The sequence below is a fragment of the Ambystoma mexicanum genome, chromosome 12 (assembly GCF_040938575.1).
Source record: "Ambystoma mexicanum isolate Mex_15411 chromosome 12, UKY_AmexF1_1, whole genome shotgun sequence".
In the NCBI taxonomy this organism is placed as follows: Eukaryota; Metazoa; Chordata; class Amphibia; order Caudata; family Ambystomatidae; genus Ambystoma; species Ambystoma mexicanum.
The window spans coordinates 358,986,175-359,001,364 of record NC_090936.1 but is presented as its reverse complement, the minus strand read 5'-3'; the positions used below and the strand labels follow the sequence as shown (position 1 = coordinate 359,001,364).

Here is a 15,190-nt window from a genome sequence, read left to right as displayed (position 1 = left end):
CAGCTTTCCTGTGAAAGCGGCCCAACTGTGGAATTCTCTGCCACACCCTCTTAGAGAAGATCAACCTTACCTGAATTTCAGACGGAACTACATCAACCTGTTGAAATCTACTGACCTCTAGGCTTATCCGCCAAAAGAACACTCCTCAGCACTTATCTGCCACACAATTGTCTACTTTGTGTCTTAACTGTATATATGTTTCACTTTGTCTATCTTCTGTATTGCCATCTATGGTTTAACCTGTATATATGCTTATTCCTGATTACTCCCTGTAACATTGTAACCTAAGCCTTGCATTTTCTGTAACTGTTGCGCCCTGATACCCCCGGGTCTGGTGTGCATTAGAAATGAATAAAACAAACACAACAAACAAAACAAACATATGTGTCATGCTCCAGCCAAAGGTAACTTTTCTTGAAGTCAATGCTTTCAGAGCAAGCAGGTCTGGAGAACACTGAATTTCAAGACCTTTAGCAGGACATTTTATTGTGTTCGGTCATTTGATGGGAGATGTGACACCCAGGCTTGGAGTGGCAGATCTCCTTGTGAAGTTTTGCCCACAGCCAGCAAAAGGGTCTGCCTGAAGCTGACATTTTCTGTGAAGATAAAGTGGCTTTTCCAAATGTCACTGGAGTTGTATAGGTGAAACATAATATACATTGCTTTTTGTCAACCCGCACATCATGTTTTGTTTTCCTGACATTTTTCTGAGAGCAGTGATAATTTGTTTTCTCACTTTTTCAAACTGCTCTTATTTGCACACACCTGTACAGGCTGTTTTTTGTTTTCAGTGTTTAAAGATCCTGTTTTCCACGTGACAAGGCTCTTTGATTCCTCCTTCTTTTGTAAATTAAAGTGGTGCTTATCCATTGTTAATGACAGCTAAGCCCCTTTCCGTATGACTCTTTAATTATGCTTGAAAAACAAAAACAAAGGCCAGGCTGTTTTTCTTTTAGTGTTTAAAATACTGCCATTCGTGTGAAAGAGACTTCTGTTTGGGGCCTTTAAATGCACCCCAAAGCTGTTTTGGCCAAACCTTGGTCCACTTGCAATAAATAGCCTTCACTTGTTTGCCAAAATTACAGAGCTAAAAAACATAGCATAACATTATTTGCTTGAACCCTGAAACAAGGGGCAGCAACGCATCCTCTCTCCTATGACCATGCTAAGCAGGTAACTGATCACATAGGTAAGGTGCTATGCTAATGACTCTCAACTCATTTTCAGGCTTCCCTCGGCCACCTCTTCTCCTCTCATCTCTGACTGCCTGTTTGCTATTCAGGATTGGTGTGCCGCCAACCATCTCTGCCTGAATGCCAGCAAAACAGAGATCCTCCTCATAGGCACACCTTCACCCTCCTTTCCTGTCACTCTCTGGCCGGCTTCCCTTGGCCCTCTGCCTACCCCCACCTCTGAGGCTAAGAACCTCTGGGTCATCTTCGAGACTGCACTTTCCTATTCTGCCCACATCTCTGATGTCTCTAAAAGTCAAACTTCCTACTGCACCTCCTCAGAGGTATTCTGCTTTCCTCTCCTTCCCCTAGAAGTTCACTGTCTCTCTAGCCTTGGTTCTCTCTAGGTTGGATTATTGCAACAGCCTCTTTCTAAATCTACCTACTTCTAGTCTTCGCCCTTTGCAACTCAACCAGAACAGGAGTGCAAGACTTGTCCTGGGCCTCAAGCCCTGGGATCGTATCTCTGCAGCCCTTCATTCACTCACTGGCTCCCAGTAGCTGCATGGATAACATTCAAGAACCTTTGCATTGTCCACAAGGCTTTCTGGGGCCTGGGTCCAAAATACCTTCAACTGTCCCTCCCAAGGGAAGACAGTTAAATATGGCCTTGTTTTGCTTGAACATCAAGCTTGTGGTACTCTTTTTCTTTGGTATTGGGGACTGGAACACTCCACCTTACCAATGGTGGTCCAATGAGCTGTTCGATTTCCCTTTGTCATTGCTGCTGGGTCAGTGGGGCTCGCTGCACCAAAAAAGAAAACTGGAAGTCTTCGAGAACATTTGTGGGAATATTCATTGGTTATTGACTTTGCCAAAAAAAGAACTAGTGAGAGGTTTATTCTAAAAAAAAACACACCGACTTTGTTTTGCTAGGCTGTCCGTCTATTTTCTTGCAACACAAGTCACACCTTGCTCCCAGATAAGTAGCCTGGCATCTCACTTGAATGAGGAGGTTTATCAAGATATCTCTAATAGGTAGCAGGAACTGTAAGTGGAAGCTCCTGTGAAGCCTAAGGAATTAAGCAGCAAGCACCTCCCAGTGCCTGTGCAGGCCATTATGCTTACCCCACAGCCCCATGCATTGGTTTGCAAGCTATAGTCTGTGCGCTACAGAAACACATTTATTAAGCCTGACATATGTATCCTTTTATTGCTGTACAGTGATTGAGAATAAGAGGGATATGATTAACCTAAAACGAAACCTGCTTGCTGGCCGTGAAGAGAAACAATTCTCATCAGTTCATTGATGGTTCAATTTATTTTTTGGCTGGGGGAAGTGTTGCTGCAGGACCAAACTCCTGAAAAGGCAAGCTCAGCTGTAAATTGTTAAGTATGGTAATGCACCCGTCTGTCTGTCAGTGCTTCAAAACCAGGAGGCAGCATTCATGACCTGAATGCGTTACAAACAGAGAACAAGCATAGGCAATGCCAACAGTTTGGGCTTTTGTGTAGGGGGAAAGGGAAAGGCACTTGCCAGGCACTGTCGTAGTGGTTGCAACTGGCCATTGATACTGCAAAATGGTGTGAGAACTTGGACATTTAATAGCTGTGCCTGGCAAATGCCAAATACGTATGCACAAGCCAAACTGTTGGCGTTGCCAATGCTTGTTTTTAACAGGACTTCAATGAAAGATATGCATAGTGCTTATAAATCGAGTGACTGGTGGCAGACCTGGTTAAGACAATTTTATTACAGCAGTAGCTGAGTCATTAACTCTCAGATGACTGCTTTGAAAAAACAATGACGAACACTTTGAGTGCAAAGTTTGATGGTAAGGCTTCATGAAAGCAAGCTCAAAGAGTTCCCATGAGGTGTTTTCGGTGGGGAGGGGCAGGAACTGGGTGGGAACGACCATGGGGATTGGCATGGCCACAGGCAGTCAATGGGTGGGAATATAACCAAACACCTAGCCTCGGTGTGACCCTCCTCATATGGAATTTCTCCCTGTGTGTACTCTAATGCAATAGTTTCGGCTTATGGGTGACACTGAGTATCCCAAACTAAAAACACAGTAGCAGTTGGCAGCTTATGGCACTAAGTGCAGAACATGCTTGAAATGAGTAGTAAAGTAATAGTTTACCTGTATGTGAAGGTATGTCTGCAACAGTGCTACGCCAAGGGGCAAACATGCTCATGCAATCGCGTGTACATGCTGTGAACTTAAATATGTTCCCTGGCTCACAGCGGCGCATTCTGTATAGTGATTATGGGATAGCCAAACCCTGAAGCCATGAGTAAAAGGGAAGGGAAGGTGATGGGTGGAGGTGGGGAATCTGGGGTTTGCATTTTCAGTGTCACAACCTCACCTGACCCCCTTCTTAAGCGTGCGACTGGGTCTGGCCACCGCCAGGCGGCAGAAGACAAAGAGGGGCGGAGCTTTACACGCCCCTTAGGGAATAGTTGAACATTCTGGAAATGTTTGGCACCTTCGTGGGTTTCTGTCTGGGAAGGCAGGGAGCCTTCACTTACTAAGGACTGTGACAAAACCAGGGTGAACGTGAAGTCATGACAACCATGCGTCTCTTTATTATGTTTGAAATGCTTTTGTTAATTTTGTATATGATGCACGCGACACTGAAGAAGCGACGTCTTAGAACGTGCATTATTGATGCACATTGCCCCCTGCTGGCAGCTTGTGAGATTGCCAGGGTCCTGCTTGCAGCAATGTCCCCCGCATGCTAGCAAGTTCTAGAGTGGAGAACGGAGGGGCTGCTTAATCCCACATGGCCTTCTTCCTTTCAGCCCTACCCATCCCCCAGTGAGGCCTCCCTGACCGCCTCCGACTGACCCCTTATTCATGACAACGTGCCCCCAACTAGTGAATCCTGGGTGATGAGGAGAACAGTAGTGCCCTTTGCATCTCACACACTTCTGCAGTTAGCCACTCAGATGTGTGCATTGGCTTCGGGCCGTTAAATGGAGTCAGCAAATAAAACCCTGCTTTTAAAAACCGACACATTTATTTCAATGCTACGTGCTTATTGATACACACAGATTTGGTTGTTTTGTAAATCTTCATATTTGCTTGACATCCTGCATGATAACACGCCGCACGTCTATACCCAGCAATGCTTGCATGCAGGTACCTCTATACCCAGCAATGCTACGTGCAGGTACCTCTATACCCAGCAATGCTTGCATACAGGCACCTCCATACCCAGCAATGCTTGCATGCAGGTACCTCTATACCCAGAAATGCTTGCATGCAGGTACCTCCATACCCAGCAATGCTTGCAGGCAGGTGCCTCCAAACGCAGCGATGCTTGCATGCAGGTACCTCTAGACCCAGCAATGCTTGCATACGGGTACCTCCATACCCAGCAATGCTTGCATGCAGGTATCTCCATACACAGCAATGCTTGCATGTGGAGACCTCTATACCCAGCCATGCTTTCATGCAGTTACCTCTATACCCAGCAATGCAATACTTGCATGCAGGTACCTCTATGCTTGCATGCAGGTACCTCTATACCCAGCAATGCTTGCATTCAGGTACCTCTATACCCAGCAATATTTACATGCAGGTACAATTATGCATGCAGGTACCTCTATACCCAGCAAGGCTTGCATGCTGTTACCTCTATACCCAGCAATGCTTGCATGCAGGTACCTCTATACCCAGCAATGTTTACATCCAGGTAGATCTGTGCATGCAGGTACCGCTATACCCAGCAATCCTTGCATGCAGGTAGCCCTATAGACTGCTAGCTTTGTCATGTTTCTCTGAGTCTTGAAAGCAGAGTGGGCGATCTAAAAGAAGATGGACAAGCCTCGCATACTATTGGCTTACATAGTAAGTATTTGTATATGTGTCTATGTGGTTCATTGCGTGATGTGTACTGTTCGGTTTTAGCTTTTTAAGGCTAAACAGTAGGGCATAGTTGTACCAACCAGAACTGAAAAGATAATGTCAACATGTGCCGAAATCGCAGACACTTTCCAGATAAAGTGCACGGTCCTTGGCACATCATTCTGTCTCACTGGGCCTATCTGCCAAAACACGGAGGACCCAAAAGTCATCATTTTCAGAATGCAAAATATTAAGTCAACCTCCTAATGCGTGTTGGACTATATAGTGTTGTTCCATGGAAAAATAATCGCAGTGACAATTATTGCAGTGCACTTCAGAAAGCGTTGGGCCTCTTGACACTTTAGTGTACTGTAACGTTCCACGATTCCCTCCAATATCGAAAGATCGATGCAACTTTTTTGTGTTGTGACTTGTAGTAATGCCAATATATCTTGAAAGGAGGACCCCGCGTTATTTTGTCGCGCAGAGGGCCTGCCATGGGACCTCCTCAGTGGGCTCTGACGACCTTCTGGTGGGGTCCACGAAGTCCTGAGCTTTGCTGGCCAGTCGTGGAAACGGAGGGGTGGGCGAGGCCATCACACAGGATCAGAAACCTAGCGGCGTTCCCATCACCTCCTAGTCAGAGCTTGTGAAGGGGGAGGGGAGTGGGGTTGCCTTGTCAAGGAGCTGGAAGCGCTAGTGCCAAGGGCCCTATCACTTGCGTATCCTTTTGCTACTGAATTAGGAGCGTGGTTTCAACTTCAAAAATAAATTGACATTTTAATTGTGTAATGCTACTTACTATGTGTGGGTCATTGTGAACGAAAAAAAACGCGCCCGACTTCAACATCTTTTGATTGCTGATATGTGTTTCTTGGTATCTGATAAAACGCAAAGGGCAGAATTATGAAATTCAAAATTTTTGCTTGTCGAAAAGGTACCTATAGTAGTGCATTTCATTTCTGAATACACATTTTCATCTAAGTCGCTTCACCTAGAAGCAGGACGTTTCTTTTGAGTTGAACGGCCAATGGCGCCATCTCGTGGACACATTGAAGTATTCCGTATTGTTTTGATTTTTCTCTTGTTTTCTCTTTTAGGGCGAACTGGACGGTACACATTAATAGAAAAATGGAGAGACACAGAGAGGCACTTGGCTCCTCATGAAAACCCAATCATCTCTTTAAACAAGTGGGGACAGTATGCAAGTGACGTGCAACTCATCCTACGGCGGACTGGGCCCTCTCTCAGTGAGAGGCCAACCTCCGACAGCGTGGCTCGAATCCCCGAAAGAACTTTATACCGGCAAAGCTTGCCGCCTTTAGCCAAACTTCGGCCTCAGATCGACAAATCGATAAAACGGAGAGAACCGAAAAGGAAATCCTTGACATTCACCGGTGGCGCTAAGGGCTTGATGGACATTTTTGGCAAGGGAAAGGAGACGGAGTTCAAGCAAAGGTTAATCAACAACTGCAAAACCACAGCTGAAGAATTACAAAAATTGATTCACCTCCAGACTGAGAAACTGCAGTACCTCGAGAAACAGCTGGACTCAAACCAGGCTGAAATCCGATACTGGGAACAAAAATACACCTCCAGCCTCGAAGAGGAAATTGTCAGAGTGGAGCAAAAAATCAAACGCAATGAGGTGGAAATTGAGGAGGAGGAATTTTGGGAAAACGAGCTTCAGATTGAGCAGGAAAACGAGAAGCAGTTGAAAGAGCAGCTCCAGGAGCTGAGGCAGCGGATCCTGGAGTGCGAAGGCAGGCTGAAGGACTACCTGGCTCAGGTGGAGAGCATGGAGAGTGGTATTGAGGCCGAGAAGCTCCAGCGGGAGGTGCAGGAGGCCCAGGTGAACGAGGAAGAAGTAAAGGGCAAGATCAAGAAGATCCGGGGAGATCTCGACACTCAGAGCCAGCACAGCCTGAGGCTGGAAAACGGCTCGAAAGCAATAGAAAGGTCGCTGGGGCAGGCAACCAAACGGCTGATGGTAAGGACACTAACATTGTGTACTCATTATTCCTATCCATAATAACATAAACAGTTCTATTTCAAACTCCTTTCGCCTACTTGCCTGTACCTGCCGTTAGGTGTGGCAGCATGCTGCAGGTTTCAGCTGCATGTTTTCAGAGAGTTTCATGCACAATGCTTAACCCATTTCAGGGAGTTTTGTTTTTGGCGACATAGCATAGATTGTTTCTTATTTCTTCAACTTTTGCCAAAATAAAAAGTATTGTTTTTCTTTCTAACTGGCATGACAGTGGAACCAGATTAACTAAACATGTGTGGGCATTCACGTCATAGTTATGCATCTACAAAAGTGCAATGCACCCATGCACAGGCGGACTGCTGCTCACTTTCACTGCAGATTGCAGAAATAACGCCACTACACACTTAGCTTCACAATGCTCAAATGACCAAATAGCGAATTCACAAAAAACAAAAAAGCAATTAAAACAAAACAGATCAAACAAATTGTGGAATCAACTTCCTAATTTATAAATCCTGCAAAATGGAAGTGGTTCTGTAGCAGAACACCTTCAATTTAAAAAAACAGTAAAACCTGAAATGTCTTTCAGAAATTTTGAGAGTGATTTGCGCAGTGGCCGTTCTTTGAAGTGCCTGCCACTTGAGTAGATTGTCCAAGCAGTTGTATCTTATTTTACTGCCTATTTTGATTTTGCTATTGGAGACACATCTTGGACATCTAGCATCTAGTCAGTTAGAAGATGTTTATTGGCTTCTAGAACATATGGGGACCAAGTTGCAACATATCACCTTATCACAACCTCAAGCCCCGTTACTGCATCTCTCAAGCCCTAAAGTCTCTCCACTGGCTCCCGGTGAACGCAAGGATACATTCAAGACCCTTTGCATCATCCACAAGGCTGTCTGGGGCTTGGAACCTCTCTACATCCAGATCTCCATCTCCAAATACCTCCTTGCGAGAGTTCTTTGGTCTTCTGGGTCAAACTCTCTGCTGGTCAAACGTTTCTCCAAGCAGAGAGTGGGAGGTAGAGCTCTCTCCTCGGCTGGTGCCTCCCTCTGGAACAGCCTTCCTGCTCCCCTCAGACCTGCGCCGGATCTTCTTAAATTCTGGAAACCTCTCAAGACCTTCCTTTTCTCCTCTTCCTTTCCTCTGCCCCTCCCATGCAAATGTCCCTCTGCCGCTGCGACTGGTGCATGTTCCCTTCTGAGTCATACATGGGCCAGACCACCCCCCTACCAGTCATCCCAGCATCCTTTGCCAGCACTTGCCCTCAGTCACCCTTCCCCGAACTAGCCCAACCTGGTCCCCCCTGTTCATCACACTTATCCGTCCTTCCCTCTCTTCCCCCCGGCACTTGCTGTCTTGGTTCCCCCATCATTTGCTCACACCGCCCCTTCTTGATAAACTTCCTCTCATCTCCTGCTGTCCCCTACTCCACTCCCTTGGCTACCTTGCCCCTTTCTCCTTCCTCCTCTGCCCCATCTCACAATCCCTCCACACCTCCGCAGGGCGTACCTCTGATATGTACCCCTCCCCGGAAGGTCTTTAAGGCTGGCAGCCTTCTTCATCTTGCCACCCTCAATCCTCGCTCCGCTGTCAAACACTCCTCTGACATCTGTCACCTCCTTGAAGAACTTGACCTCGGTCTTACCGAGACATGGTTCACGGCCAGCTCTGTCACAAGCTTTGACACCCTCCTCCCGGGCAGCTATAAGATCCTCTCCGCCCCCAGATCCACCCAGCCTGGAGGGGGTGTAGCCCTGATCTTCCCTGAGTGGATTCCTGCCTCTATCATCCCTACTCAGACTTACTCCTCTTTTGAATGCCTTGCCTGTAGGCTTTGTCTCTGTCCTAGCCACTCCCTTACTGTTGCTACCCTCTAACGGCCCCCTGGTCAATTCACCTATTTTCTGTCTGAGTTTGCTGACCTCTCCTCTGCCCTCCTGGCCGCTACCTCTCAACTCCTCCTCCTTGGTGACCTCAACATCCATCTTGATTCTCCCTGTTCCTCATCTGCACTCTTTTGGGACCTCTGCGATTCACTCTCCCTTTCTATCCTCCTCTCCGGCCTGACTCATTCTGCTGGCCACACACTTGATGTCTTGATCTCCTCTGCCCCCCCCCACCCTATCAACTCCCCTCACCACTCCTCTTTCCTGGAGCGATCATTGCCTCCTCTCCTCTCATCTTCCCATCTCCTCCCCTCAAGCAAAGCCTCCCCCAAGACTGCCACCCACCGTCTCGGACATCCGGCCCATGAAGCGTGTTTCAGTCGAGGCTTTCTCTGCCCCCTTATCACCCCCTCCTCCACTCCTGGCTGACTCACACCCTGACAAAGCCCTTTCTCTCCTCTACTCTATTTCTGATACTCTTGATGCTCTTGTCCCTGTCATGAGGATTCGTTTGAAGCCCAAAATGAAGTGCAATTCTTAGTATGACTCCGACCTAGCTACACTTAAACGTAAGTGTAGGGCGACCGAGAGGAAATGGAGGGCCTCTTGCTCATCCTCTGAAAAACTGGCCTGCTGCCTACTCCTCTCTGTATGCACCAAGAAGCAAGTCCATATTCAAGCCGGTGTCTCTGCGGCATCTAACAACTCGGCTGAACTCTTTAAAATCTGCAAGGAGCTGGCCAACCCTGATGCAGTATCCACCTCTCCTCTCGCCTCTCAGGCTCTTTGCAATGACCTTGTGTCACACTTTATCTATAAAACCCAGGACATCTTGTCCACACTCTGCTCCTTTCCCCGTTCCTTCTCTGCTTCTTGACCCCTTCTTGACCCACCCTCAGCTACCCCCCCTCCCTGTTTCTCTGCCGTTCCTCTTTTCTCCCCTGATGAGGGCGCTAGACAAGTCCGATCTATGAAAGCCTCTTCAAGCTCCTCCAAAACTATCAAGGACCACATTGATACCCTTGCTCCGGCCCTTACCGATTTCTGCAACCTCTCCTTTGCCTCTGGATATTGCCCCTCCTCTCTGAAGCACTCCCTTGTGCATCCTCTCCTCAAGAAACCCACAGCTGATCCCTCTTGGCCGGCTAACTATCGCCCAATTTCCATTACTCCCTTTTTGGATAAACTCCTGGAAAAGCTGGCCATCTCTCAGCTTAACCTTCTGACTTGGTTGGCTCTCTCCATGACCACCAGTCTGGCTTCAGAGCCACTAGAAGTACGGAAACTGCTCTCCTGAACATCCGTGAATACCTGCTCTCCAACCTTGACTCTAACATTCCCTCTGTCCTCATCCTACTTAATCTCTCCTCTGCTTTTGACATTGTCAACCATACCACCCTGCTCAATCGTCTCTGTGACAACCTGGGCATCACTGATCAGACTCTGGCCTTTCTGACCTCTTTTCTCTCTGATCGACCCTCCCAGGTACAACTTGGGTCCTTCCTGTGCTCTATATCCCTCTCTACCCAGGGTGTTCCCCAGGGGTCTAATCTCTCACCCTGGCTTGTCAACCAATACCTGGCAACTCTCGCCTGCTGCATTTCCATTTTCTGCTCAAATTTCCAGTGCTAAGATGATGACACCCAACTCATTTTCAGGCTTCCCTCAGCCACCTCCTCTCCTTCCCTCAACTATGATGGCCTAATCGCCATTCAAAATTGGTATGCCGCAAATGATCTTTGTTTAAATGCCAACAAGACTGAGATCCTCCTCATTGGTACACCCCCTCCATCCTTTCCACTCACTCTCTGGCCGGCCTCCCTCAGCCCTCCTCCTGCCCCTACCTGCAAAGCTAAGAACCTCGGGGCCATCCTTGACTCCACACTTTCCTTCTCCGCACACAGCTCTGATGTCTCCAAAAAGTCAAACTTCTTACTGCACCTCCTTAAAGGCACACTTCCTTTCCTCTCCTTCCCTCAGAAGCTGCTTGTCTCCCAAGCTCTGATTCTCTTTGGGTGGGACTACTGTAACAGCCTCTTTCTGAATCTACCTGCCTCCACTCTCCGCCCTTTACAACTAATCCAGAACAGGACTGCGAGACTTGTCCTTGGCCTCAAGCCCTGGGATCATATCTCTCTAGCTCTGAAATCACTTCATTGGCTCCCTGTGGTTGCAATGATTACATTTAAAACCCTTTGCATTGTTCACAAGGCTTTCCGGGGCCTGGGTCCAAATTACCTTCAACTATCCCTCCGCAAATACCTCCCCTCAAGAGCCTTTTGCTCCTCTACCTCCAACTCCCTCAGGGTCAGTTGTTTTTCAAAGAAACAAGCTGGTGGTAGATCTCTGTCTTCGATGGGGTCCTCCTTCTGGAACTGCCTACCTGCCACCTTGAAACTTGAGGAGAACCATCAACGGTTCCGGAAGTTCCTCAAGACCTTCCTCGTCACCTCTGCCTTTGCCCCTCTTCTCCGCTGCTGATCTCTCCCGGCAATGCTGCACCTGGCCAACCTCTTCCCTTTGGGCCCAGGTACCTGCTCACCCTGCCACCCTCCTGCACTTCCTCCTGGCCACCCCTTACACTGGGGCCTGTATCTGTACCCATACAGCCCCCCACCCCACTCTGCACTTATCAGATACCCCGTATCTGACTAACCCTGCACTTGGCCACTCACAGGCTGCACTACCACTGTTTTGGATCACCTTGTTATTTATGTACTTATTATTTATCTTGTACTCTTTTAGGGTCTGCACTTTCCGATTTCTCCCCCCTCCCATCCACTTTCCCCCTTTTCCCTTCCGCATGCACTTGCACGTTCTCACTGTCACTGGGCCTAGTAAGATCGTTGTTTTTGTTTTCTCCCCTGTTCCCATCCCTTTGCCTGGTCACGCTCTGAAACACCTGTGTACGAGCACGATATAAATAAAATATCATATCATATCATACCCCTCCTGCACTTCTCCCTCTCCCCTGCACTTACCACCTTTGTCTTGCACTTTCACAGTAGACAATATAACAGTTATTGTTGTTTTGCAGTTTTCCTTTCCTATGCCCCTCACTCCCCACAATTTGACTTGTGGCGCCTGGAAACACTTGTGCACAGGCGCCATACAAATTGTCCAATAAAATAAATAAATAAATATTTGATTTTAATTTCCATTGTTTATTTGGGTAAAACAAAGCATACCATAAAACATGAAAAAAATTAAGTCAATATTACAAAGAATTAAAATAGCTTTCATTAGGCCCAACAATTGTAAAAAGACTTATACAAAAATAAAATAAATAAAACTACAATACTCAAAAATCTAACTGCTCTTAGCAGAAATTCTCTCCAAAAGAGAGCTTGTTTAAAAAAAAGTCAACACAGCCCAACCCACTTGTGCAGAATCCGCCCGCAGCAAATAGTACAATGCGGGCTCGTAACAGTGAAAGCTCAAACCCAACAATAAAGATTTCAGAGTATGTTTTCTAGTAACTGTTAAAGCTGGGCAGAACATAAAAAAGTGAGACAGGTCCTTGTTAGGTGCCTCACAAAGCAAACACAGTTGGTCCATCCCCTTGAGCCTTGCTGCCACCACAGCTCTTAAATGAATACAGTTAAAACGTACCCTAGAGATAAGGAGACATTGAAATGGGTGCTGCAGGCCAGGAGATGAGATAATCAGATGTTTCTATGGCAGGCCTAGTGATCTCCAAAGATACTCTCTTAGTCTGAAGAGACTTGAGTACACTGTTTACATCCTTCTAGGAAAACACGGCTCCCTTGGAAAAACAGTGACCCACACCCGCTTCCAGCAGCACAGTTTTCACATACCTCAGCCATGGGGTCCTCAGAAGGGGATCACTGCACACAAGATAACTAAGCAATTCCTGGGTTCCAGCAGCACAGTTCTTGATGGACTGAAGAATTGGGGGCAGACCCAGGTAATCCCAAAGTACTGTTGAAAAAAGTGTTCTCAATCACCTTCATGGAATCAATTTTGCCAAATCCCCACAGTTCCATACCATGTCTTGCCACAGAAGAAGTGTTGCCCTGAAAACTTTGAGTACTAGCTCAATCGTTATTTTTGACCTACTTTTCAGCAATGTTTAAAAAAAAACTTCTAGACAGATTTATACCCAATTTACAAAAGCACACTTTCGGGACCACACCGCCGCTCATAGCGCAGGTTTGGTGAAAATCCATCCAGCTGGTTGGACTGTAGGTGCGAGAAAATGTTTTTTCCATTGTGTCTAGGAGGATTTCAAAAACTTTGGGATCCCACTATAGCTTTGCCCCCCCCCCCCCTAAACGAAAACAGACCAAAATTCGCAAAATCATTCTGAGGTGGCCATATACCTTTTTTGCAAAGTTTTGTGAGGATTCGTCCAAAGTTATAAGTCGCCCAAAACGTTCTCTTTCTCCAAGTTGAGCAACTTAACCATAAGTACACGCCCGCTACAGCGGGGCGTGTAATATACATTTATTTTTGGTTCATCACATCAGCTTGCTGTGTGATGATGCTGCAGACCCTCAGAGCAGGGTTCCATGTGTTAATATCTCTGCAAAAATATCACGATACAAAAATATCGCCATATTTTTGCAGCGATATTGCCCCATGGACCCTGCGGGGGACACCACCGCAGCCCCTGCATTATTTTAAAATGTGCGGGGGACACCACAACAAACCCCGCTCCCACAAATTATCCCCCCCAGAAATATCGCCTATGGCGAGACAAACGGCCATATGTACGGCAATATTTTTGGTGGGGATATTTTGTAGGGATACCCACAGCAGTTGTATCCAGTTTTGCCCTGGGAGGAAATTGTTCTGGGAAGGCATACATCCCTTCTAAGTTATGTCCACCTACCGTAAGCAAAGAGGTTGTGTTCCTCAAATTCCTGTTCAGACCCTGAGCATGTCACCCATGCTTTAGATGGCCATTATTTAGGGGTTTTGGGTGTCCTACTTTTTCAGAATTCTTTTGGACTGTTTCTGCAGACCATCATTGGAGGTTGTTGTGTGGAATGTGTGCAATGTAAAGCCTGTCTGTAAAAGACAACTCGACTTCGTCAAGTAGATGATTGCACCTTTGCCTCCTCGTCGTATCCCAGTTTCTGTGTGCTAGTTGAAACCCCACCGCCAGGCCGTACTTGTCTAAATGCCCAGTTCCTGCTCTTGCTGCTACTCTGTTACTCTCTGGAGCAGGAATGCACTGCACGAAATGCCTAAAAACATATAACGTGATGAACAAAGCTCGGTGCCGCCATAAACAATGACCGCCCTTCTACTGTGCATTTATTGGTGTGATTTCTGAATGAAATGGATTGGATTTCATCCTTTATCAGGGTGTATCAGGTCACTAACCGGTGCCTGCATGTCTGTATGGTTGTGAATTGGAGGAACACCCTATTCACCTTAGTCCAAATGTGCATGCCAAGAAGCGTTTACAGGACCGCTTAGCAGCAGTGTTGCAAATCTTTGCCAGGGGTCAGCATGCACACTTCCACACAATGCCTAAAATAGCCGTGTTTAGAGAGGACATGGATATGTTTCCTACTAATGCAATTCAGATAATGCAAAAAACATGTTTCTTTAACTGTAGGAGAAAGAGCAAGAACTGGAACAGCTGACCAAGGAGTTGCGACAAGTGAATCTTCAGCAGTTTATCCAACAGACGGGGACAAAGGTCACAGTGCTGCCGGCAGAACCGACGGAAGTTGAAGCTTCACTCACCACTGAACCTGAGAAAGGTGAGGGAGATTTGGAAATCCTACCACAGTGATGGTCGCATGGCTAGCAGGGGAGCCGACTTGTGAATTTCCCGGGCGGGGGCCCAAATACAGGAAGTGACATCACTGGCAGTTATAGGACCACAAATTTGCATGTAGTCGCCAACCTGGTGCAACGGCGCGCGGGGGGGCGGGCGGAGGCGCGCGCAGCGCAGAACAGTGGAAACATTGGCTAGCATGTACTGCATATACTAAAGTCAAGTAAGAAGAAGATTTAAGCCTTCGAGTTGCATTCCAGTAGGTCATCACTGCCCCTACTCCACCCCTCTATAATCATCCAGGTTGTAGTAGCCCTCAAAAGGCAGAGCAACACAACTAGGATCGGAGAACGAAATGCCGTCCCATCCTGTGAGTGTGTCAAACATCAGCGCAAAGACTGTGTGGGTACCTCCTACCTTGGAGCACAATCTCACTAATTTGGTGCAAATCTCGCAAGTGGGAGCATGGGAATCCCCTGCGTGTGTGTGGGCTGCAGAACCCGGATCACATCCTCACTTCTTCAGTG

At 47.1% G+C, this 15,190-nt stretch overlaps 1 protein-coding gene across 3 annotated transcripts in view; it reads left to right on the top strand.

Annotated features, from left to right (window-relative positions):
* RASSF8 (Ras association domain family member 8) overlaps positions 1-15,190 on the top strand; it is an 808,051-nt gene that overhangs the window by 773,183 nt on the left and 19,678 nt on the right. For all 3 annotated transcript variants that reach the window (XM_069628475.1, XM_069628476.1, XM_069628477.1), the window contains 2 exons: positions 6,127-7,016; positions 14,499-14,646. In XM_069628475.1, coding sequence (XP_069484576.1) covers positions 6,127-7,016; positions 14,499-14,646 — 1,038 coding nt within the window. The remainder of the gene's footprint in view (positions 1-6,126; positions 7,017-14,498; positions 14,647-15,190) is intronic.